Source organism: Diabrotica virgifera, chromosome 5 (genome assembly GCF_917563875.1).
Source record: "Diabrotica virgifera virgifera chromosome 5, PGI_DIABVI_V3a".
Taxonomy (NCBI): domain Eukaryota; kingdom Metazoa; phylum Arthropoda; class Insecta; order Coleoptera; family Chrysomelidae; genus Diabrotica; species Diabrotica virgifera.
In genome coordinates, this window is record NC_065447.1 from 67,447,833 (window position 1) to 67,475,612 (window position 27,780).

The 27,780-nt window shown below is 31.9% G+C and overlaps 1 protein-coding gene across 4 annotated transcripts in view; it reads right to left on the reverse strand.

Moving 5' to 3' along the window:
* LOC126884213 (zinc finger protein 664-like) overlaps nt 1-15,246 on the reverse strand; it is a 76,207-nt gene extending 60,961 nt beyond the window's left edge. The window contains exons 1-4 of one of the 4 annotated variants that reach the window (XM_050650103.1): nt 14,895-15,246; nt 14,538-14,793; nt 12,099-12,172; nt 2,892-3,017 (exon numbers count right to left, since the gene is read on the reverse strand). In XM_050650103.1, coding sequence (XP_050506060.1) covers nt 2,892-3,015 — 124 coding nt within the window. In that variant the 5' untranslated portion in view covers nt 3,016-3,017; nt 12,099-12,172; nt 14,538-14,793; nt 14,895-15,246. Of the gene's footprint in view, nt 1-2,891; nt 3,018-12,098; nt 12,173-13,229; nt 13,355-14,537; nt 14,794-14,894 lie in introns of those variants that run through there. The other 3 variants (XR_007697877.1, XM_050650102.1, XM_050650104.1) reach the window with 3 other exon arrangements.
* Between the last annotated feature and the right edge of the window lie 12,534 nt (nt 15,247-27,780).

The window sequence follows — 27,780 nt, forward strand, 5'->3', positions numbered from 1 at the left end:
TTTGGACGATCGAGAGACCCAATAGAATATAATTATGATATACAGAATATTCCTGTTAACTGGGTTACTGAAATTCGTGATTTGGGAATTAATTTAGACTGTAAACTTTTATTTGAATCACATTATACGTCAAAAATTTCCAAATCTTTACAAATGCTTGGTTTTATAAAAAGATGCACTAGAGACTTTCAGAATATTGAAGCAATTAAATTACTATATTGTTCTTTAGTTAGACCTCATCTAGAGTATTGTTCTTGTGTTTGGTCTCCATCTTACAATATTTACATAACAAAAATCGAGACAGTCCAACACAAGTTCTTTAGGTACACAGCATATAAACTGGGTATACCTTTCGAGTTAAATCAGTTAAATTATTATCATATTGAAACCCAATTGGGTATTCTCTCATTGCGTGACTGACGAGTAATTAAGGATGCAGGGATGCTCTATCTATGGCATAATTAATTCAACAGTTTTGTGTCCTCAGCTACTTGAGCAGGTTGGTCTCCATGTACCTCTCCGTAGAACTCGATTAAATAAAACATTTGATGTTCCTATCCATAGAACCAACTATGCATATACAAACTTTTTATCTCGAGCACTAAGATGGGCAAATATTCACCCTGATCTAGATTTATTTGCACCGAAGTCTGAATTCATCTCTGGCCTCAGACGTATGTTTGTTTGAGTAGTTGTTGGATAGATAGTCATTATTGTGATATATAAATCTGATTTATGTGATTAAGTTTGTGATATTTATATTTTATTGTATTATTGTTTTATTATTACTATTTTATTGTATTTTAATTATTATTGACACATGTATTATGTATATTGGACTTATAAACTTGTAATCTTATTGGGCAGTAGCCCGTTGAAAATAAATAAATAAATAAATATTCTGTCTCAAGGTCAAACTCATACCTTTTTTTACATTTGATAAGCCTTGCTAATAGATGTTTTTTTATTGCTGTTCATTCTAAAAACCTCTTCCTCATTACTTCTTCTTTTGTTTTTTCTCACACATGTTCGATTGGAAATTGAAACAAAGACTGGGAAATGTTTGTTTTTAGCCATTTGGGAAAAATATTAAACCCTACCATGTAGACCCTTCGACTACCTGGAAGGAGCCGATTCCAGCCACGGCCACAGCCAAGTCAATCTGGGAGTAAGTCATTTGGGAGCAAGCTTATGGGAGGTTCCTTCTGATTTCCTGTACACCTGGACCTACAGGAGGTACAGTTTTGCACCACCATGGTGCTCATTTTCCGGTGTGCGGCAGCAACCTTTTCAGAAGTCAGTTGGGTTTGTTTGGGAACAATCCGTTTTGCGACTTTGAGTAACTATTGTGGTTTATATTGCAGACATTTGGTTGATGTATTATGTTAATAATTATTTGTTTTTCAGATTTAGCTTGCATTTATTTGTTTTTTTATATACATAAAAGTTAAGTATGTTCCCAAACTCATGTATAAACTTGTGGTATCGTACGTTGAGCTCAGCGTATTTGCCAAAAGGGTATTACTTATTGTATTTTGTTGTTAATTTGGTCGATTTCACTTCTTTATGTAAATTTAGGTTGTAACATTATTTGCTTGTTTCCCAAGTATTTCGTCGTTACTAGATTTCATTGCATTTGCTCGGTTAATTTAAGTCGTTGTATATTTATTTAACTTAATTTCTTTAGCGTTCATTCATTAACTTTGATTAATTCATTATTGTATTTTCTCTTAGTCAGGCTTGTGCCTATTTATTTGTATTATTTTCATCTTTGTCGGTTTCAATTTAGTGGTACGTAGCAAGCGTACTATAACCATTTGGTAGAAGTCTCATGTGAGTTGTACCCTATGTATAAGAAAGAGGTATATAATTTTGTACATACATATAACAGGACTGTTGTTATATCGTATATCATGTTAACATAACTTTGTCATTTTAAGGTAACATAATATTAAATTTGGTTTAACTCAGAGATTGTGCAAATCTAGGTAGTTATTTTTAATAAATATTTACTTATTTTATATATCATTTATTTTTATTGTTCCTTTATGTTCACATTTACAGATTTAATATTTGACAGCAGTGTAAGATACCTGGGAGAATGATAGAAGATCATTTTCTTGGCGCCCATGATTTGTTAGTGTTATTTAATTTGTTCCTCTTTAGCAATTATTCTCCTGTATTTATTTTCAGAACATTATTCTTATCTTAGTATATACCTTTTCTAGTCATCATTATCTACTTTGAGCTACTGTTCTTCGACAGGCATGCAAACGAGCCGTATCCATCCTTGAGTGTCAAGTTGTTCTATCTCTTGCTAGCCAACTCTATTCAGTTTGCCTCTGTCTCTTCATATTTCTACTTCTATCCCTTTTAATTCCCCTTTCCTCAACTTCATCTAAATATATTATTTGTTCATCATTTCATCATCTTATCATTATTCCCCCATACAAGTACTACTGCAAAAAGTAGTATTTTCCTACTTCGGCTTCTCAACGTAGAAGCCACACATTTTTGTTCCATTAGCTTACATTAAGCTCTTTTCTTTTTCCTTACTTCTGTTGGAGTTTATCGTCCTCTTTACTTTCACTCCAACAGAAGTTCATCTTTCTTGTTTCAGGTTTTTACCCTAATATTTTCATTTTGGTGGTTAATATGTCAGCATCTCGTGAGTATAACCTATATATTTCCTTTTTAACCCTAGTCAACATTTCAAAAATTTTGCTTTAACTTATTAGGTTATACTTATTTTAGGTCAGCACTGATGACGATCTGTTATCCGATTGAAAACTAGTTCTGCTTGTGATGTAGCCCTTTTCAGGGAATTTTAATAAAATGCCTTTTATAAAGGATTTTACTTGTTTTTTTTTAATTCCTATTACTTCTCTCACCTGAGTTATCTTCATTTGGTTTATTAATCACCTCTTCAAGATCTGCAAATGGAGATGGTTGGCTCTCTATATATCCTAGACTACCTTTAGCAAAATCTTCCTTAATTCTAGCTTTTAGTCCCATTTCTAAAAAATACCAATTACATCACATTATTTAGCACTAACTTTTACTACTTGTCGGACATGTACGAGAATGCATTCAATATACAGGGTGTCCTGAAAAGATTGGTCATAAATTATACCACAGATTCTGGGGTCAAAAATAGGTTGATTGAACCTCACTTACCTATATACAATAGTGCACACAAAAAAGTTACAGCCCTTTGAAGTTTCAAAATGAAAATCAATTTTTTTTCATATATCGAAAACTCTTAGAGATTTTTCATTGAAAATGGACATGTGACATTCTTATGGCAGCAGCATCTTAAATAAATATTAAAATGAAATTTGTGTACCCCATAAAAATTTTATGGGGGTTTTGTTCCCTTAAACCCCCCCAATTTGCCTCTTAGGACTTTTTCGATAAGCCAGTGTTTATCGAGATATTTTGAATATTTATCGAATCCACCACATATTTGTATATGGTTAAGTACGATTATAGAGACCTGTTAATAATCTGAAAATGTATTTATAATTTACATTTTTAGGTATATTTTGAAAAAGAAGCCACATCTCGATAAAAGGTGACTTATCAAAAAAAAGACTAATACGCAAAATTAAAAACACTGTGTTTAACTAATGGTACCACAATAATAGTTTAATTGGAACGTACACAAACATTTGGGGGGTTTAAAGGAATAAAACTCCCATAAAATTTTTATGTAAATATATTAAAAAAAAGCCGTATCTCGATAAAAACTCGCTTATCGAAAAAATACTAAAAGACAAAAAAGTTTTAAGTGTTTAACTTTTTCATGCAGTATTCCATATAACAACAAATCTTTTTTTCTTATACCAGTAACTATTTCTGAAATTCTTAATATCATATCAAAGCTAAAAAATAAAAAAAGTGCAGGTTATGATGGGATCTCAGCGAATCTGTTGAAACATTGTGCAGAAGAGATTGCAGAACCATTGTGCCACATTATTAATAACTTTTTTAAGTATGGTATTTTCCCTAACCAACTAAAGTTAGCCCTAGTGAAACCTTTACATAAAAAGGGAGATAAAACCAAATTGGAAAATTATAGATCCATCAGTTTACTACCGACATTTTCAAAAATTTTCGAAATAGCAATGTGCACAAGACTTATAGCCTTTTTCAATAATGACCACCTAATTGCTGAATCACAACATGGGTATCTCAAGGGAAGGTCTGTTGAAACAGCTACATACGAATTCGTGGATAAGATTTTGAATGGATGGGAGAACGGGGAGATTTCCTTGGGAATGTTCCTGGACTTATCAAAAGCGTTTGACAGCATAGATAATCATATTTTGATCGACAAACTAGAAAGATATGGAATTCGTGGCCCTGCTCGGGACTGGATAAGAGATTACCTCACTGACAGACGACAAAAAGTCATTATAACTCGAGAAGGACAACAGTTTTCTTCAGATGAAGGGAATTTACAACTTGGCATTGCTCAGGGCAGTGTCATGGGTCCACTTCTTTTTGTTTTCTACATTAACAATCTTGGTAGCGAAATACTGAGCAGTGAGTCTCACCTTGTAAATTTTGCAGATGATGCAAACTTATTAACATTAGCATCAACGTTTGAGGATCTCCTGAGTATTTCTTCAGATCACTTAAAAACAGCTCAGAATTGGTTCTTAAAAAATAAATTGGTTTTAAATACCGAGAAGACTAACTGTGTTTTCACACAAAGCAAAATAATGAGATAATTCCAGAGGAGATTGAGTTGGATGATCAGACTCTTGTATTATCAACAAATACAAAATTATTAGGTATTTACATAGATCAACATCTGAATTGGTCAGAGCATCTGTGTGTTGTTAAGAATAAACACGGCATGTTATTCATTACGAGTAATGTTTAAGTATTTGAATTTACAACACCTTAAGACAGTTTATTTTGCAAACATCTACTCAGTGCTCAGATATGGTATTATTTTCTGGGGCGGAGGAACTGATCATGATAGAGTATTCATTGCTCAGAAGAGAGCAATAAGAACAATGCTCAAGATAAAAGCTCGAAGGACCTGTAGGGGAAAATTTAAGGATTTAGGATTATTAACGGTGGCAGGGCTTTATATATATATGAGTGTTTACTGTTCCTGTTCAAGAATAGGGATAGGTTTACACATTCTGAGCCAAAACACAGCATACCCACTAGGTATGTAGGGCTCAATTTTCCTATACATAGGCTAGTCGCAACAGAGAGAGGACCTACATATTCGTGTATAAAATTTTTTAACAAATTACCTGTTAGAATTAAATTGCAACAGAATTTTAATATATTTAGAACTGAAATAAAAAGCATTTTATTGGATTTAGAACTAGTGGCGGCTCGTGATTACTAAAAGAGGCGGTGCACAAATAGATAAATTTACCATAGGTAAATTTACCCTTAATACAACTTAATACGTAAATTTACCGGGTACTGGATGAAAAAGGATTTTTTTTTTCGTTTTTTGACACAGTATCTTGAAAATTGATATTTATGTATAATTAGATGATCGCATGGATAAAGAATTATGAAAATAAGGCAAGGCATAATATTTATTTTATCGTAAATATGCACTAAATCAATGATACCATGTCTTGCCCATGTAGAATCGCTCCCAAACAAAACACACACGAAACAGAAAAATGCATTTTTTTTATCACATCCACAAATCCGGCAATTTTTTGAATATATATTTATTTAAAATCTTTGCACAGCCTTCAAAATTTGAAGAACTAGAAGAAATTTCAAATCAACGCTAAAAAGTTATAATAGATAAGCAAAAACCATTCTAACACACATTCTAACACTAGAAAAGTCACATTCTAAAACACACTCGAGCCAAAGTTTGTCTGGCTCGGAATCTCATAAGCCCCGGCGTCCGTTGTAAGCTGACCGCGTCTACCTTTTCCTATGCTTTTGAAGTCAAATCTCGAGCCATACGGAATGGTGCTCGGGCAGAGTAACTCACAGGAATTATTTGTTTTTTCGTGGATATTAAATTACATAATGATAAATAATGTATGTAGATAATGCATTGATATTAAAAAAAGCATAGTAAAAATAATATTATTTTTATTGTTCAATCTGTTTTCCTGTAAGTATATTTTTCAGAGCCAGTGCCATGGCTCGGTGGCCCCTTAGGACCAGCCGCCACTGTTTAGAACCATATTCTGTGTATAAGTTTTTAAATCACACATTTTAACTTTTAACTCATAGTAGTTGTAATTGTAATTTTGTATGTATATTAGACACTTATTATTCAATTGTGACAATTTGCTATAAGTGTGTTATTTACAATTTTTTTTAATTAAAGATATTGTGAATTTGAATTTGAACTAATGGTGCCACAATAATGAATTAATTGGAACGTACACAAAAGTTTGGGTGGTTTAAGGGAACAAAACTCCCATAAAATTTTTATGGGGTGGACAAATCTCACTATAATTTTGTTTTAAGATGATCCTGCCATAATAATGATTCATGTCCATTTTCAGTAAAAAATCTGTAATAGTTTTCGATATATTGAAAATAATCGATTTTCATTTTGTAACTTCAAAGGACTGTAACTTTTTTTATGAGCACATTTGTACTAAGGTAAGTTAGGTTCAATCGAACTATTTTTGACTCCAGGATGTGTGGTATAATTTATGACCAATCTTTTCGGGACACCCTGTATAACCTACTAACATTTACAGTTGAGTCCGCGAGTCTTTACCCGTGCGTCATCATTTAAAGCATACGAAATAAGTCGGAAATCTATTTCACGCAACAACAACTGACAGAAAGTGGCTACTGTTCTGATTACGGGTTTTATTATAAAATTTGACGTTATCAAATATATACAACGTCAAATCGACTGGTCCAACGAAGACTGTAGTAACTCAAATTTTCCACTTTTTGAGTTACGAGCGCAAAACAATAAAACATAATGATATCTTCCCCAGGAAAGAATCGTATCTCAGTAAACGTAGTTATGCAACCAATATTACGTGTAAGAGTTTTATAGTATCTCCGATTTATGAAAAACAACCGTAGAAAATCATCGTATCTTGAGTTAAAATAGTCTTCGTTGTTATCTGAGGCGATAGCATAGGTATCGTAACATGAGTTACTACGGTATTCTGCGTTAGTTTAAGGTTATGTTCAAAAGTTTAGTTTTGTTATAATTGCCATAATGTGTTCCAGAAGTGAGTTAATATTGGAATTAGCTGAGGAAGCGTATAAAAACACTGAAACGGATATTTCTTATCGTTCTTTTGAAGGTAAATTTATAATAAACTTTATTTAAAATAATAACAGCAAAGTAAAAACCTACTTATTTTTTAAGGTAAACATATTGCTGAAAGTATTGTAGAAGAAAGCAAATACAAAAAGGCGAATGAGGATCCTGGTGACCACGAGACTGATATTAATCCTGAATGTTTTACAGGTTGGTTTAAATTCCGCATGAAAAAATATTACGTAGGCATTTACCTCATTTTTGTTTAATTTTAGTAAGCTTAGAAGAGAATGAAGCCAATAGGAATGAAAATGAAATAATTGAGAATGAAAGCGATGAGGAACCATTTCATGCAGACTCTGATACTGACCCAGATTACATTCCGACAGGTTGGTTTAAATTCCGCATGAAAAAATATTACGTAGGCATTTACCTCATTTTTGTTTAATTTTAGTAAGCTTAGAAGAGAATGACGCCAATAGGAATGAAAATGAAATAATTGAGAATGAAAGCGATGAGGAACCATTTCATGCAGACTCTGATACTGACCCAGATTACATTCCGACAGGTTGGTTTAAATTCCGCATGAAAAAATATTACGTAGGCATTTACCTCATTTTTGTTTAATTTTAGTAAGCTTAGAAGAGAATGACGCCAATAGGAATGAAAATGAAATAATTGAGAATGAAAGCGATGAGGAACCATTTCATGCAGACTCTGATACTGACCCAGATTACATTCCGACAGAAGACAAAACATCCCTGAAGTAATAATTGAACCTAATAAGAATATAACTGAAGCAACCACAAATAGAAAGAGAAGAAGCAGAGGCAATATAAAGAGAGTAAGTAGGAAAAGAATTAGAGACGTTAGTGAGTGGGCGGATGAAAAATCTAAAACAAGTCTAAACCTGGGACTTGAACATGAAAATCGAAAAGGTATTCAAATTAAAGGAAGACAGATGGGTGCACCATGCGCAAACACATGTAGACTAAAATGTGCTACCAAAATAGCTAAAGAAGATAGAGACCTTTGTTTCAATGAATTTTGGAAGTTAAAAGATCATACGAGAAAGTGGGATTTTATTGCTCGTCATGTGAGACAGGTTGCCAAAAAACAAGTAACTATTACTGCAGAACAACGGTCTCGAAGAAATTACTCTCGAGAATATTACTTCTACATTCGCAATGAAAAACAACGTGTTTGCAAAACTATGTTTTTGGAAACCCTTAACGTTTCAGAAACTTGGATCACTACAGCATTAAGGAAACTGAAAGATGGTGGATCATTAGAGGAAGATAAACGTGGAAAGCACACTAACAGACCACATAAACTATCACCAAAACTTATAGACAACGTAAAAAATCACATAAATCAGTTTCCTGTAGTACCTTCCCATTATACCCGTAAGAATACGATGAAGATGTACCTTGAAGAAGGGCTAACTATCCAGAAAATGTACCGATTGTACAACGAGCATTGCAAAAAAAATAACATCACTACAGCTGCCACGTCACGCCAGTATAGAGATATTTTCAATGAACAGTTCAATATTGGGTTCTTTAAACCAAAAAAGGACCAGTGTACTGTTTGTTCTGTTTTTAATATGGCTAGTGATGCTGAAAAAGCAAAATTGCTCGAACAATATGAGTCCCATATGAAAAACAAAGAAGTTATCAGAAACTTAAAAGACATAGACAAACAGCTTGCACTAGATGATAAGAGCTTGTGTGTGGCTTGCTTTGACCTTCAAAAGGTTTTAGCTACCCCTTTGTCTAACGTAAGTGATTTTTACTACAAAAGCAAATACTCTACATATAACTTTACAGTTTATCATGTTGGAAATAATCAGGGTTACTGCTATGTATGGCACGAGCAGGTGGCTAAAAGAGGTCCTAATGAAATTGCCAGTTGCCTCTGGAAATTTTTAGATCTCAAGGCACAACAAAGTGTTAAAACGATAATATTCTACTCAGACAACTGTGGGGGACAAAATAGTAATCGTTTTGTGTTTTCGATGTTTGCTTTTGCTGCTGCTCATTTTCATATTGATATTGTTCACAGATTTCTGGAAAAAGGCCACACTCAGAACGAGGGTGACAGTATGCATGCTGTTATCGAAAATGCAAAGAAAAGGCAATCGGTTGTATATGTGCCAGAACAGTGGGTTACATTAATTAGAATGGCTAAAACTACAGGAAGAGTTTATGATGTTACGGAAATGTCCCAAGATAATTTTTTTAATTTTAAAAAACTGACTGATACCGAGAATTGGAAACTTGACAACGAAAAGAAATCAATAAAAGTTAGCAAAATACGAGAAATAAAATTTTCGCATGAACACCAAAATTCTATAATGTTTAAATACGAATTCGATGATGGTTTTAGAGGTTGTGACATAAAATTAAATCGAAAATGCAGAGGACGGCCTTCCACTACTATCAAATTTCCACCGAAACTGTATGATGCACCATTACCAGTTGAAGAAAAAAAGCTAAAAGGATTACTGTGGCTGTGTAATACCGGCAAAATACCCACAATGTACCATGGATTTTATAAAAATCTTAATTCAAAGAGTTATGTACCTCCTAAAGTCGAGCTCGAAGTTGATTCAGTTGAGAGCGAAGAAGAGTCGGATGAGGAAAATTGAATTAAAATATAAAACTGCAAATTATATCAGTAGCTTCTTCAAAATGTAGCATTTTATATAAATAAAGTTAAGAAACAAATAATTCTGGTATTTATTACTTTAAAAATATCTCCATCGAAAACTATAGTAACTCATTCAAAAGTCACTTATGACCATTTCTGTCTTAAATCTGTTTTACCCTTGTAAGATCATTATTAAAAGTATCACTTAATGCTAATAAAAACATCCATTTAATAGATTAATGAATTTTGGTAACAGTGTAAATACATTTTTATAATTATCTCAATTACATAAAAAATGAGTTACTACAGTCTTCGTTGGACCAGTCGAAATGTAAGTTTTGCTTCAAAATTTTTGTGCAGAATTACAGCTACATTTGAAGTAGCTTAATAAATTCTTTTATTATTATTGATTTATAAATAAATAAACAATTTATAAAAAAATTCAATAACATATTTTATTTTTGTTATTTTATTCACTGTGACGGAAATCTAAACACAATCATTTCTTTACTGTGTGAATGACGTTAGCTTTGTATGTTTTAAATATTAATTGCCAAAATATAATTATTTACCTTAAAATTTCAAACCCCAATATAAAATTAGTTGTGAAAACAACTGCTTGTGTAAAATAAAGAAACTTCAAAACGCAAAAATTCGACAAAAACCGCACAAATTCAACTGACTGACAGCCACAAAAGTAAACAAAGCAGAAACGTCAAACAAATTGTGCTTAAAATATGAAAACATACCGAATCGTCTTTTTTTGTACCTATCTCTTTTCAATGCACTGAGTCTAGATGGTTCATAAAAATAACATGTGTTGTTACTTAATAACAAACGGCAGCTGGTTTGTCATGAGTTTCATGCGTGGAAGAGAATGATGCTAGATAAAAAGTATGTGTTTTATCTCTTCAGGTATTAATGACGCACAGGTAAAGACTCGCGGACTCAACTGTATGTACCTATTGTGCATAATCTTGTAACAGATGTAATCTTGACATATTATCCTCAATTTTTTCATACTATCACATTAGGTACATCACAAAGTTTCGTCACAGCATAATAAACGAAACCAGCAAGGACACTCCCCGATGCCGCCTTTGAAGTTGAAAAGTACAGAGTCACCATTTTTAGCATAGTACATCTCAGTGGTGATGTGATGTGTTCGTTCGTCAGTGTTGCCGATGTCACTATATGAAATTATATTAAGCCACAGCTAAAATGATCAGATTTTGCCAAAAATTATGTTAACATTTTTGATGTTGGTAGTTTCTAAAGGTAATAAAAATACATTAAGAAAAAAGTTATTTTATTTAACTTATTAATTCAAAAATAATTGTAACAAAATTATTTGTAATATATTATATTATAATAAAACTACATCTGTAACGCTTCTGGAACGTGATTTTTTTTTATTTCTGCATTGGTGCAGTATCAGTTATTGCACTAACTGTATTACCCGTAAGAGATTATTTTTGAATATTTTCTGAAATTTCTACAAAATATTAACAATACAATCGCCATTCATCGTCAATATTTTGTGTTTTGTCCCAATTATTGACATAATTCCCACAGGCATACGTATAAAATTATGTTACAAAATATTTATTATCAGAATGTCATAAAAGTTAAGTAAATCTGATAATTATGTACAAATCGGCAACACTGTCGATTTTCTACACTGTCTGGTACTACGCACAAAATGGCCGACGATCTGCGCAGTAATAGTGCGTGAACTTTTCCCGCCTTCTAGTGTGTCACTGCTGTTGCGTTTATTATGCTGTGGTTTCCTTTAAAAAATATATTTGAAACAACAAAAAAGTAAACTTTGAAAAGTAAATAGTAAAATATCAGTAAAACTCGGACAAAAACCTCAAAAGAGGATAAATGGTTTTAAATCAAAGTTAATTAAAATTGTTATAAAAAAGAAGATCAACTGATAAATAAAAAAGATAAATGAAGATAAACTGTATAAATAGGTCTGTTCTTTTGTTTTTAGGTGTAACACTAGTTGTGAAAATGTGTAGCAGTGCTACATTAAATTGTTTCTTTGTTAGGTGTAGTGGTATGTACACTAAGTTGTTTTTTTTTAAATGTGTAGCAAAAAAAGTGTAACACTACTGTTTGTTTTTAAACCAGGAGGAGTAAACTAAAAATATAGATTAGCACCCAAGAAAGTCACTAGAAAAATCACCAAATACATCACCTCGTTTAGTTGATCATATCCACCTTCGACAGTAATCCATACATATTATATTATTATAATATGTCGCTAAATTTCTAAAAACAACTGTTTTTTATTTAAAAGTAGACTAAAGTAGTCTGCATTCTACAGACTAAAGTATTCTGCAAAGAAAATTTCTCTATTTTATAATTATAATTCCTAAGATTTTTGTAGTTTCTTTTGTTATTATTAGTTTAGAAAAAAGTTCCTGCTTTAATACTATATAGGAATATAGATTACCTGAAGTAAGTTCCTATATAATCAATTTTGGTTTGTTTATTGTATTGTTATCTTTGTTGTTTTAATATTTTTTTTAAATAAAATAACTTTTTTAGTTTTAACTATACCTAATGACATTTCATTTTTAACAGATTTTTTCTATAGTCGGAATACCACAGCAATAAGTAAAGAACTACTGATTTGTATAATTTATTATAATAATTTTAATAAAAATGCAATATTTCCATAAGTTTCCAATATTCTCGGAAAGCATCCAGACACTTTCCGGCGTTCGAATCTTCCCGGAAATTTTACATCACTACTCAAGCCACTTTGCAAGTACATATAGAACCCCGATTATCCACGTCCGGATTATCCATGCTATGATTTTCTATTACTCAAGTTGCATTTTTGAGTTTTTATCAAAATAGCGTCATCGTAAATCACTTGACAGAAACTCTATATGACGAAAGAGAGACTCATAATGAAAGATTAATTTTTTTGTTATTTTTTATGGTAGGTACATATGTATGTGTATACATACATATGTATTACATATACATAACAAATACATGTTCGGATTATCCGTACTTTTCAATTATCAGTGCCACCCTTCGGTCCCGAGGAGCACGGATAGTCGGGGTTCTACTGTACTGAAATAAGGGATAACTTTAATGTAATAAAAGCGTTTTGGTAACATTGTTAAAATGGGTTACACCACTTTTGTACTAATAACCTCAATTTAAAATAGGAAATATCGGATCAATTATCTACATTATAACATTTCTTTTATTGCTGATCTATGTAACTTTTTTTAAAAATATATTTTTTATTTTTCATTTAATGGCATCAATTCAGCGTGATTCAGAAAAAGCGAGTTAGGTAGGTACTTACTTTGTTATTATTTTAATGTTGTTCATGGTTTGTTGGTCATCCATAATATTGGTAAAAATAAACTTACATGCATAGAAGTCAGCCCACTTCAAAATTTGGTCATTTTTGATGTCTCATATTTCCTAAACCTGTTGGCTGATTTAAGTGATTTTTTTAATATGTTATAGCCTGATTCTTTAACAATATCGCTGTAAAAATATTAAACATAACACATATTAACGTAACCATATTATCGCTAAACAGGTTAATTTTTATTGTATACCGGGTGTACGAATCAAACTGTGTTTTTTTTCTCAAAATTCGCATCACCCTGTGGAATATTATAGCATTTATAAAATACTGAAATTACAACCAAGCTATGACCAACCATATTACCTGTATGCACGCTAATGGTGAATATAAAACTCTTAATTTTATGTTAAAAATCGGCAATAACTATCTCTTAAAACCTACCAAATTTCATTTACATATCTCAACTGGTTTTAGAGCAGTAAATAAATCGTCAGTTTATAAGAAAAGATTCAACATCCCGTACCTTGGAAACGAAATATTTTCAAACATACGTTTATAAAGCAAACTGTCATTATTTTTTCATGCAGAATTACCCCTTAGAGTTTGTCGCACTTATTTAGAAACACCGTGTATTGATGAAGAACATGTCTAGTTGTTAAAATACCTAACTTTTTTATTATCCAACATAAACGAATGAATCAAAAAACAGAATATTAAGAAAACCTGAAGCTGTAGTTGGGTTTTAATTTCAGTATTTTATAAATGCTAGAATATTCCACAGGGTGATGCGAACTTTGAGAAAAAAACACAGTTTGATTCGTACACCCTGTATACAATAAAAATTTACCTGTTTAGCAACAATATTATTACAGCAATATTGTTAAAGAATCAGGCTATAACATATTAAAAAAATCACTTAAATTGGCCAACAGGTTTAGGAAATACGAGACATCCAAAATTAACAAATTTTTAAGTGGACTGATTTCTATGCACATAAGTTTATATATATATAAACTCTAAAACTTCACATTTTTAAACTGCCACTGTGCCAAACATTTTTAAACTGCCAAAACAATAAACAATAGCCAGAAAAAGCCAACTCAATGAAGAAAGTGTGAACGCTGTTTGGTAGATTACACCAATAATCCTTTGATATGTAAAAACCGACCAACATTTGGTTTGTAGACCAATGCTGGCAGCCAATCCCAAAGTTATGCAAAGTGGTCTTGTACAGATTGGCGCAACGTGTATTGGGGCCATTAGGTTCAATGCATTCTTGTACATGTCCCTACTTACCTGAGTTATTTTCTGATTCATTTTTGAAGTGTTCTAAATCTATTGATGTGGACAGCTGATTCTCTATATAACTTGGATCACCTTCAATAAACTCTTCCTTAATTTCTTCTTTGAATTCCATAGTTGACATATAAACTTAATAAATATATTGGAAAGGTACAAAACCATTTACTAAATTCAATGGTACTAAAACATGTGGCCCAAGTGCTGTACTGTGTCCACTGTCTTTGTTTATAAGAAATCCAAGAGAGTGGTCCTACAAACAAAGATGTACTATTAATTTAATGTTTCTAAATATAAAGGAATGGTTAGTTCTTGTGTGCTTGCGAGTTGTAATATATTCTTTCCGAAACTCACCGAATTTGTTAATCCTAGGGCCGTTTAGAAAATGAAATTGCGATTAAAATACTCTACACACAACGAACTGAACGAACCAACACATTGATTATTGATTTAAAAATACATAAACAAAACAAAAAACAAACGACATACCACGTGGAGATTGATGAAAGATCGACAGGTCGGCTGTCATGTCACTTTTTAACCAATGTTGCCATATTCTCAAAAAAAAAAATTTTCTTGCAATATTCTCAAGTAAAATTCTATCCATCCGTTATTTTGACACGTAAACGCTATTTTTTTAAGGTATAAGTTTTAACGTATATGTAATTTTAGAGTTAATCAAGTGGTACGGTACAATTCGTGCTTCACGTTAGTCCGCGATAGTCGTGGTCAAAACGTCAAAAAAAGGTTTCCAAACACGCTGTGTCTAGGTACACGCTGACGTGTACGCAAATAAAAAAGTTAGGTACACGCGATCATCAAGCCAGTGACGTCATTATTTAGCGTGCACAGTGACTTTATATTTTGGTACACGCTATTTTGTTTAGTGTTTGTTGTTTGGTTGACAGAAAATATTTTTATTAACGGAAGGGGAAGGGAAGCTAAACTATTCAGATGTTTCAAACTTAATTGTAATAAAACAATATATTCAGGTTAGCAAAACAAATATTAGTTAACATGATATATACAAAATACTGCTAAAATAATTTTTATACGTAAGTTAATTATACCAGTTTATATTGGTGTTTATTTTTATTTAATATTTATACAGGGAGTTGAACTTGTTACGATTTTCATAAAAAATTGGTTATAACTTTTTAAATACCCTGTATAACATAATAAACCTTTATATTTTTGTGATATTGAAGTTAAGAAGATTTCGAACATAAAATAAAATATAGGGTGTTCCATTTAAAAAACATAAGTTTGGTCTGCCACTATATTATCGAACGCCCTGTAACATTCTAACTAATTTTAGTAATTTTGTAATATGAATCTCAAAGTTTGCTAAAATTTTTGTTAATAACTTTTATTGCTATCTATTACTATAGCGGATCTACTGAGCTTTATCACACTAATCAATCGCCCCGTATATTTTATCTTATTACTTCTGCTACCCTTAGGGCCGGTACTTTATGTCTCCGTTAACAGCCGGTTAGTTAACCGGGGTTTAATCGGGACAGAAATATATGCATAAAATAGACATACACGCAATTATACTTATTATTATGTTCATAAATAATTATAATAATAATTACAATTGCTTTTATTACAACGCAAGAGGCCCTATCAGGTACTTTTCTGTCCCGATTAAACCCCGGTTAGCTAACCGAGGTTTAACCGGGACATAAAGTACCGGCCCTTAATCACGAATTTTTGTCTCAAATCTTTTTCATTCTGTTTTAGAATGTTGTTAAACTCATTAAAAGAACTAAATAACTGTTCACACCCCATAGTTAATTAAAAAAAACACTAAACAAGTAAAAAATAAGGAAACTCTTTACAAGTCAATATTAAAGTGTAAACATAACGCAATTAGACAAATTCTAACCACACTCTGACACTCGCGATACTTACAGATACTTAATACCCCAGCATACACGCGACTCAAATTAGCGTGTACCAAAAAACCCAGTTATAGTACACGCTAAATAATGACGTCACTGACTTGATGACGTTTAAGCGTGTACCTAACTTTTTTATTTGCGTACACGTTAGCGTGCACCTAGACACAGCGTTCCAAACACGTTGTGTCTAGGTCAGAGATATGTAAAGAAAATAGATCAGGCTAGTCATATGCCACTTAATGCATCGGGGTGTAACGTCGATATCAAGTACGGTGGTGTAGCTATCTTTGTCTGTCGTGCGTACCAAGAGGTGGGAATAACGGAACGACAGTGACACACAGGCGGCGGCCATCATATGCTAGAGAGAGAAAGTTAAGCGCCGGTAGAGAGAGATGGATAGACCACCGACCAGAACTGCTCCGCGTTACGCTATTTTTCCGAGTTGGCCAAATCTATGAGTATTGGCTCCGTGCGTCTCCCCTCTACGTACAGTCACGTGATACGCTGTCAGATTTTGTAAGGACGTTTTAACATTGAGTCTTATGGGATTATTTTGTTAAACTTGAATATTTTATTTTGTAGTGATAATAACCGAATACAATTGTTAGAATTCATTAGTTATTAATTTATACTGTAATTTATAGTACAACAAAATATTTTCTTTTTCGTTAATAAATATTTATTGACATACACTGCGATAGTGAGGTTATGCATACAAAATCAAACTGATAATCAATATTGGAAAGTGAAGAATTTATAGTGCGTTTTTATTTTGTGTTTATATTAATACATAATATCACTAGCGTGACACGACATTTTTTTGAATGTCTCATTTAAACATACACAAAGCGTCCTTATAAAATTTCAAAAAACCGCCACCATGAGCAGGTGGGTCGATTTTGCTTTGACACTTTGTTAACGCTCGGAGCGAATAAGATCTTTGGTCTAGGTACACGCTAAAATGTACGCAAATAAAAAAGTTAAACTTCATCAAGCTAGCGACTGTTTAGCGTGGACAGTAAAGGCCGCGTCTCACCATCAAATAATTTGATCAAACAGTTTGAGCAAACTCCGGAAGTACGTCAAAGTGACGTCACAATTGCAGTTTTTTTGAAATTCTAAAAATCTGTGCTCTCACTATCAGTCTAGTTTGATCAAATTTTTTGTATTGAGTTGTCTAACTTGTTTGTACTTTATTTAAAATTAAAATTTTTCATTATTATCCACAATGAACACTGAGGATGTGACGTCACTAACTGTCACTTTCAGTTTGCTCAAACCTGTTTGATCAAACCAGTTTGATCAAATTATTTGATCAAACAGTTTGATCAAATTATTTGATCAAACAGTTTGAGCAAACTCCGGAAGTACGTCAAAGTGACATCACAATTGCAGTTTTTTGAAATTCTAAAAATCTGTGCTCTCACTATCAGTCTAGTTTGATCAAATTTTTTGTATTGATTTGTCTTGTTTGTACTTGTTTGTACTTTATTTAAAATTAAAATTTTTCATTATTATCCACAATGAACACTCAGGATGTGACGTCACTAACTGTCACTTTCAGTTTGCTCAAACCAGTTTGATCAAATTATTTGATGGTCGGACGCGGCCTTGACTGTATATTTTGATACACGCTATTTTGATTATTTAATTAATTTGTTTATTTATTTTTTTTTGTTTATTTTTTTTGTTTATTTAATTAATTACGTTTGTAGGAGGACTTTAGACGCGTCTAACGGTGTATACCTCGTATCTGGAAAAATTCGAAAACTTAGGTTATAGGCTTCATAAGTATGATCAAATCTATTTCCAATGAAAAAAAAAACGGTTTTTCAAGCTCAATACATTCCAGTAATACCTTCAGTTATCCTACTTGACCTTGGATGCATCAGATACTACCTACTTGTTAATACGTTTCAAACTCATGTCTAGTGATCAAAATCGGTTAAGCCGTTTATAAGTTATCGAGCTCCAAAAGTATATCCATTTAACCATTATCACCAAAATGGTTTATGTAGTTGTAGTCGTTACGACGCTAAATTTAATCGGGCAAACCAACTTGATTTGCCGGCCATATCAATTTTTTTTCAATCTATTTCGAATAGAAAAAAATCTAGTGAAAGTACATTCGATGGACACAAAGGAAAAAAAATATTGAAAAAAATAATATTAGGATGGTTGGGATATGAACTCGGATTGTCTTATCGCAAGTCTGGTGTCGTAACCACTAGATCATTTCGGAGATAATGCGACAAACAGACCTTGTGAATTTATAAACAAAAGTTTTCGTTGAAAATAAGAATATATTTAGAAATTGAATTAATGCTTCCAGGCTATTGGCTCCGTGTGTCTCCCCTCTACTTACAGTCACATGACACGCTGTCAGATTTTGTAAGGACGTTTTAACATTGAGTCTTATGGGATTATTTTGTTAAACTTGAATATTTTATTTTGTAGTGATAATAACCGAATACAATTGTTAGAATTCATTAGTTATTAATTTATACTGTAATTTATAGTGCAACAAAAATATTTTCTTTTTCGTTAATAAAGATTTATTGACATAAACTGCGATAGTGAGGTTATGTATACAAAATCAAACTGATAATCAATATTGGAAAGTGAAGAATTTATATCAGATTAAGTGCGTTTTTATTTTCTGTTTATATTAATACATAGTATCACTAGCGTGACACGGCATTTTTTTTAAATATCTCATTTAAACATACACAAAGCGTCCTTATAAAATTTCAAAAAACCGCCACCATGAGCAGGTCGGTCGATTATGCTTTGACACTTTGTTAACGCTCGGAGCGAATTACATTTTTTTATTAAACGTGAAGTTTGACAGTTCAAAGTTGTTCAAATTGTTTTGCGGTGCACCCAAAGAATTCATATAAACTTCTTCTTTTTGTCAATGATCTCTTGCGTAAGCAGTCATCCAGTCGCAGGAACTTATGTATTGAATATTATATATAATTATAATGAATAAAATAAAAAAGTATGATCACTTTTACTATTAATTCTGTTCACAACAATATTTCAGTTCAGAATTTGTGTTCTTCTAGATAAATATCAAAATATCTATTTTTATTGTTTTGTAGTACAGTGGAACTCCGATAAGTCGGCCTCCGATAACCTGGAAGTCCGGCTAATCCGGACCGATTTTCATTAGACAAACATTTCATCAATGAAAAACCTAATTGACACAACCGAAACTGACTGAATTTTTTACCAAGAAATGATCAACACTGTATACAACTGAACGTAATTTAGATGTACTGTGCATATGTATTTGATGGTTTTGCAATTATAATGGAGTTTATCTGTAAGAATACCGTATTTTATTAATTTTTACCATATTCTCCGGCTAACTAGGATTTTCGATAACCCGGATCGGCCGCGGTCCCGATTAATCCTACTTATAGTCCAAAAAGCCACTGCGCATCCTATAGGAAAATATTCAGATTCGGATTTTTTGCACAATCTTACTCAAAAAGGACCCCTTTTAACAAATTTGCATGTTGCCAGGTCCAAAAGTGGGTCAAAAATTTTTCAAATGTTTTTGTTTTGTTTTTTCCTAAAATTATTTTTTTTTTGCATCGAACAAAGTTTTTTTAGGTTTTTTGGATTATTCTAAACAGAAAAGGTCTTTAGTGACTTTTCTCTAAAGTTGATAGTTTTTTGACATATAAGCGATTAAAACTTTAAAAATTGCGAAATCGGCCAGTTTTAACCCTCAAAAACTATGTGAAAAATTGAAAATTTCAATGTTGCCAAGGTAGGTAGATATTCTTTAAACATCGATTCATGACATCCCAAAGAGTTTTTTGCAATAGAATAGCGAAAACCCCTTTGATTTTAAATTGCTAATTAAGCGGCCGCTACACTTTCAACCGTTGCATGTATACAACATTGTGTAATATGCGTAGATTATATGTGTGGAAAAATATTCTGATTCAATTTTTTTTTCACCATCTTGCTTGAAAAGGTTCCCTATTAACAAATTTGCATGTTGCCAGGGTCAACAAATTTTTTAAACAATATTTTTAACCTAAAATATTTTCTGATTACGAACGTATACGCTCTGAGCTTCGCTGGTGGCGCTCCTAGCGGATTACTAATTCAACTTTCACCGGTAATTTTTAAATTTATTATTTAATTGTTATCGCTTAATATTTACAACGCAAAAATGTAATTAAATTATAATCGATTTTTTTAAGATTTTGCTAATCATTTTGACGTTCTATTGATAAAATATGAATTTCTTACTTCGGATACTTTCACAATTATCGTGTAGATGGCGCTAAGTATATTAAGTATATTAATTTATAATTACATATTACGGAACATTAAAAAAACTTAAATTCAGTATTTAAAACGTAAGTATATTTAAGGTAAAAATATCTACCACAGCTTTGACCAACTAATATTTTTTATAATTAATGTTTTTAATTTTAATTTTAAATTAATCACTTTGACATTTATGTCAAATTTCCGGTAAACGCTTACAGATTTGTCACTACTGGCGCTCGCGAATTCGTAAATATCCCCTCTACGTACGAGCTCACAGCGTATACGCTGTGAGCTCGTACGTAGAAGGGATATTTACATTTACAAATTCGCGAGCGCTAGTAGTGACAAGTCTGTAAACGATTACTGGAAATTTGACATAAATGTCAAAGTGATTAATTTAAAATTAAAATTAAAAACATTAATTATAAAAAGTATTAGTTTGTCAAAGCTGTGTTATATATTTTTACCTTAAATATACAATACGTTTTAAATACTGAATTTAAGTTTTTTTAATGTTCCGTAATATCTAATTATAAATTAATATATTAATCTTACCGCCATCTATACGATAATTGTGAAAGTATCCGAAGTAAGAAATTCATATTTTATCAATAGAACGTCAAAATGATTAGCAAAATCTTAAAAAAAACGATTATAATTTAATTACTTTTTTGCGTTGTAAATATTAAGCGATAACAATTAAATAATAAATTTAAAAATTACCAGTGAAAGTTGATTAGTAATCCGCCAGGAGCGACACCAGCGAAGCTCACAGCGTATACATGCAACGGTTGAAATAGCCCAGTAAATGACCGGTTTGGCGTGTAATTTTCAGGGGCAAGACGGATTTGCTTGAAAATTTGGATTTAGGTTCTACTTACCCTATATTTCAAAGTTGAAATTGCGCCGTTGGTTGGTTTTACTTGGGGGGTGAAATTTACCCCTTCTCGGGGGTGAAAAAACATATGTTTAAAATAAGTCTGAAAATGGATAAATTGACTAATTCTAAGCAACTTTTGTCCTATAAGGTTTTTTAACTGCTTTAATACTTTTCGAGTTATTTGAGAGTGAAAATGTGCATTTTTCCACAAAAAAAAACAGGTTTTCTGGCAGTGTTTCGCAAATAACTAAAAAACTAAGTACTTTATCGAAAAAAATATTCTTAGAAAAAATATAGCCTGTAAAAAAAGGAACAAATTGGTGTATTCACTTGGACTATAAACCCAGAAGAAGCAAAGTTGTATATCATGAAAAATACGTTCTTACTCGTAAAATTCCCAATCGAATGTTTCAAGCTGAAGTAACCAAAAAATGAATCACTTTTCGCAGAAAACTCATAAATACTCTTTTAAAGCGTCTAAAAATATATTTATTTTTATTTTTCATAAAAGCTTGTAGCATCAAAATTATGCGAGTTGCGCTCAAAATAAAGTTGGCCCGTTTTTTTTATATATAATAAGTCGTGAAAATCTCCCCCTATTTAACATGCCAAATGAAATTAATCGTTACTGCTTTACCATTTACTTTATATATGTATTGCTAATAATATGATCTGTAAGTTTGACCGGTTTGAAGTGCTTATTTTTGGAAAAATTTGGTTTTATATTAAAAAAACTTTTTTTTTTTAATTTTGGAAAAATTACACTCTTTTCAAAATAACTTCAAAAGTATTAGTGTTACGAAAAATCTCAAACAGTAAAAAAATATAGTTTTTACTCGCATAAACACTCCGTTTTTTTTTAAATTTTATGTAAGATAAAAATTGGGTAAGATATGGCTGTTCAAAATTTGCATTCACTGGTGATTAGTAACTCGTTCAAGCCCTTTTAAATCAAACTCTTTTAAAAAATAAGGCATTAAAAAAATATATTTACGTACTCTACACTTTATAGCTTAAACAGTAACCTAGTTATGAGTAAAAAACCAACAACATACAGGATGGGGCATTAGTGCGAGGAAGTCCAATTACTCGTTTGTAGTAAGAGATACGAAAAAAGTTATTTAGATAAAGTCGGGGCACAGATAGGACCATACCCTAAATATATTTTCAAATATACAAGGCCACTCGTATTGACAGGGTTACACAAACCTATGTTTTTTTAAATGGAATACTCTGTATATTTTTGCATTTTTGGATTCTCCTTGATGTCTTTTCTCTTAAAATAAAGGATTTTGTACTATTATATGAGATAGTTTAAAAGATATTTATCTATGGTTTTTGTAATTGCGTTGTAAGTCCATAACATATTAGGATACATTTATATTTTAAAATAACTTACATATAAAATCAGAGTTTGTAGTGAATTTTGAGAGTAAACTAAATGTAAGGCCAAATACTTACCAAGCCGGGTTAGTATAATAAGGTTTATTTTCCTGGTTTTTCCCTCGTGACTTATTATGAGATCACTAACACGAGAATTTTGATCAAATACTACAATTTTTACTACAAAAGTTAAAGTTGATTTACAGAGGAAAGGACTATCTTCCAATAAAGTTGTCGAAGCAACGCAACTCATAAATATTGGTAGTATCATTTTAGTCATCGAATTTATAATGTATAATTCAAGCAATTGAACTTCGTAATTATGTTAATGTTTACATTACTGAATGGAGAGTTGAATAACCTTTCAAATGCGCTACCACACGAGTCCTATTCCCTATGTAAAGATAAGGGGTGGGGGAAGTGGAAGGGAGGGGGTTGACAAATGACAGATGTATGTACCGTAAAAATGTGTCCCCATTAGATCAAAAATCAACCTGTTTCGTCATTTCGTTAAAATCTAATAAATACTGCCAAATATCGAGGTGGACTGTTTTCTTTGGCCCACACTGTATACACAATGTAACTATTCGAATTTCTTCTCAAGGGGTCATTTTTATAACGGTAGAAATTATGTGGCAAAAAATTTAATCAGTAAAGGAAGCTAAGTTTAATGTGACCGTATAATTAGATAATTCCAAATTGCTTGAATTTACAATTATATGATTTTTTTATCATAGGGGTAGTTTTCACTCCTAAAAAATTAAAATCAACTAACGGCAGTATCACATTTTGAAATAAAAGGTAAATATAACCTAAATCCAAATTTGAATGCAAATCAGTAACGACATGGTATTCAATTACATTGTTTGTTTGAATTGTAACTATTCTAGGGGGTGAAATTTAAGGGTTAAACTGTGACAAAATCTTAAACTATGTTATTTCATGTTAATTGACATTCCTTCATTTTATTAAAATATGCAAATATTTATATTTACCCGCTTTAATTTACAATTATACGATTTTTTTATAATAGGGGTTGTTTCCTCCCCTAAAAAATAAAGAGCAACCGACGACACAAATTCAACTTTGAAGTGGAGGGTCATAGAGCCTAAATCCTAATTTTCATGCAATTCGGTGCTGCCCCTTAAAATTACACGGTATCGCCGTATTTCCCGTTCATTTACTGCTTGATTAGCAATTAAAAAACAGAGGGGTTTTTGATATTGTATTGCAAAAAGCTCTTCAGGATTTCATCAATCGATGTTCATAGAATATCTACGTACCTTGGTAGTATTGAAATTTTCGGTTTTTCACATAGATTTTGAGGGTTAAAAATGACCGATTTTGCAATTTTTAAATTTTCAATCGCTTAAATCTCGAAAACGATCACATTTAGAGAAAAGTCACTTGAGATTTTTTCTATTTGGAATGATCCAAAAAACCTAAAAAAAATTAGTCCGATGCAAAAAAATTAGTTTTAGGTAAAAACAAAAAAAAAAACGTTTAAAAAAAATTTTTGACTGCTTTTTGATCCTGGAAACATGCAAATTTGTTAAAATGGGACGTTTTCAAGAAAGATGGTGAAAAAAAAATTGAATCAGAATATTTTCCGCACATATCTTTACGCATATTACATTTATACATGCAACGGTTCGAAATAGGATCTCGCCCGCTTGATAACAATTAAAAACCAAAGGCGTTTTCGATATTGTATTGCAAAAAACTTTTCGGGATCTCATAAATCGATGTTCCAAGAATATCTACCTACCTGGCAACATTGAAATTTTCAGGGTTTCACATAATTTTTGAGGGTTAAAAATGGCCGATTTCGCAATTTTTCAATTTATAATCGCTTATATATGTCAAAAACTATCAACTTTAGAAAAAGTCACTTCTGTTTGGAATGATCCAAAAAACCCAAAAAAACTTTGTTCGATGTAAAAAAAATAATTTTAGGAAAAAAACAAAAAAAAACGTTTACATTTTTTCCCCACTTTTGGACCTGGCGACATACAAATTTGTTAAAAGGGGTCCATTTTGAGTAAAACTGTGCAAAAAATCCGAATCAGAATATTTTTTGTAGCGGATGCGCAGTGGCTCTCTGGACTATTATCGAGGTTCTACTTATCGAGGTTCATATACACCAATTTTACAAGAAAAGTACAAGGTATTGGGTTTTGACAAGAGCTATGAGTCATGCCGATTTAATACACAAGTTTAAATTTTCAAGGTCATAGCTTTTGTCAAAATCCATTACCTATGACATGCCAAAGAAAAAGAGGGATATTGTGCCAATGTGTGCTTTTGTCCTGGGGTAAGTTTCACCCCTTCTCTGGGTTGAAAAAAAAAGTTCAAAATAAGTACGAAAGTGGATAAACTGACTGGTTCTAAAAAACTTTTGTTCTATACAGTTTTTTCATTTTTTTTTAAAAGCATGGACTTTATGTCAATCAGCCAGTCACAACATGACTACTATATCAAGAAGAATACATATTTAAAGTCCATAAGTCCATGAAATATCAATAACGAAGAAAAATTAGTTCAGTAGCTGTTGAGATGCAATTTATGTACTGAAATAAAAAGATGGTACTAAGCTAAGGTAGGTAAGCTACTTAAAGCTTCTTTTCAACATTATAGGTGTGTTCAAAAACGATCTACAAACATTTTTAATGTTATTTTATGTGCTATTAGATTAAAAACTTAGTCTTTTGCTAGCAGTTGCCGCTAGGGCATCCCTGCTATTTCGTTCGTTGCAATCCGTAACTGCACGCTGGGGTTTGTCCTGGTTGGGTCAGAGAAAGCAGCATATGTGCCTTCTGATGAGAGGCTAAGTTTCGAAACCGGTAGAGGTGCTTGCTGCACTCTCTGATTTAGCTAGAATATGGTGCGGCTGTAGTTTCGTGTTGCAACGAAATTGAAAATGGTTATTCATTTTTGAAAGTATCTTTTGTTGGTTATCGGTTTTAGTGACTCGCACGAGTTACTATGATCTGTTTTTAAACGAAGAAGAGTAATTCAAATTTACCGCGCCGAATGCTTGTTTGTAATTATTCCAACCTCAGTCAAGTTTACTACACTGTTATTAAATTTTGACACTAATGACATTTATGAAATTTTGACACTACTGACATTTCATAGGTTAATTAAGTTATATCTGCGTTTTTTGTGTTTTCTACGTTATTCCCTTAAATTTTAGATTTTTAGTCAGTCTACTTTTATATAAAAAACAGTTATTTTTAGAACTCTTTAGCGACGTATAATATAATATGTATGGATTCCCGTCGAAGGCCGATATGATCAACCAAAAAAGAAGATGTATTTGGTGATTTTTCTAGTGACTTTCTTGGATGTGAATCTGTCTTTTCAGTTTACATAGCGTCGTGTACCTGAGGCTTTAGACGAACTAAAAATTCCACCAATAATGCGGCAGATTCGTGCAAATATTATAAGAATTGTGTATATAATGATAGAAGCATATTATAATTTGGACCACATAACTACACATATAAAGGTTCAAAATTAGATGGGAGGCCATTTCAGATTTTGCTTTTTACAAAAATGGCGGGCATTCAAAATGGCGACTATACATATGTGACTAATAGCACGATAACTTTTGAACGAAACATCCGATTTCAACCAAATTTGATATGTAGGATCTTTAATTTGATGTGTAGGATCGAGCTTTAGAAACGGAAGAATCGGTTTACCAGAAGTATTGTTTTTTTGATTTTTTATGTAAAAATATGTTGTTTTTTCCAGTTCTTTCACCCTGTATGTATTAATTTTTCAAAAAGTTAATACCGCCATTGAAAAAAACGTAAAAATAGTTTTTAGGAAATATTTTGAACTTTTTAGTTATGTTAATTACCATTTAATAAAGGCATAACGTATCTTCACATGTACCTACCTGTGTGCGGCAGATTCGTGCAAATATTATAAGAATTATTGTGCATTTAATGGTAAAAGCATATAATTTGAACCACATATAATACATACATAAAGGTTCAAATTTAGATATGAGGCCATCTCAATTTTTGTTCTTTTTACAAAAATGGCGGGCATTCAAAATGACGACTATACATATGTAACTAACAGCACGATAACTTTTGAACGAGACCTCAGATTTCAACCAAATTTGGTACATATGTTCTTTCTTTGATGAATAAGATCAAGGTCTTGAACCGAAAGAATCGGCTTACCAGAAGTTGTGTTTTTACTGGTTTTATATGTAAAAATATGTTGTTCCTTTTTCAATTCTTTCACCCTGTATATATAAATGTTTCAAAAAGGTAATACGGCCATTGAAAAGAGTGTAAATATATTTTTAGGAAATATTTTAAACTTTTTAGTTATGTTAATTACCATTTAATAAATGCCTAACGTACAGTTGAGTCCGCGAATCTTTACCCGTGCGTCATGATTTAAAACATACGAAATAATTCGATGATTCGACGAGCCGCCACTGGCACATACAGTTGAGTCCGGGAATCTTTACCCGTGCGTCATCATTTAAAGCATACGAAATAAATCAATGATAAGTCGGAAATTGAAATTTACTAAACGCAACAGCAAGTGACAGTAAGTGACTTGCTGTTGCGTTTAGTAAATTTCAATTTCCGACTTATCATTGATTTATTTCGTATGCTTTAAATGATGACGCACGGGTAAAGATTCCCGGACTCAACTGTATGTGCCAGTGGCGGCTCGTGACCTCAGTATCCGGGTAGGCAACGCATATGGTGTATAATAATATGTACCGGGTGTCCCAATAAGA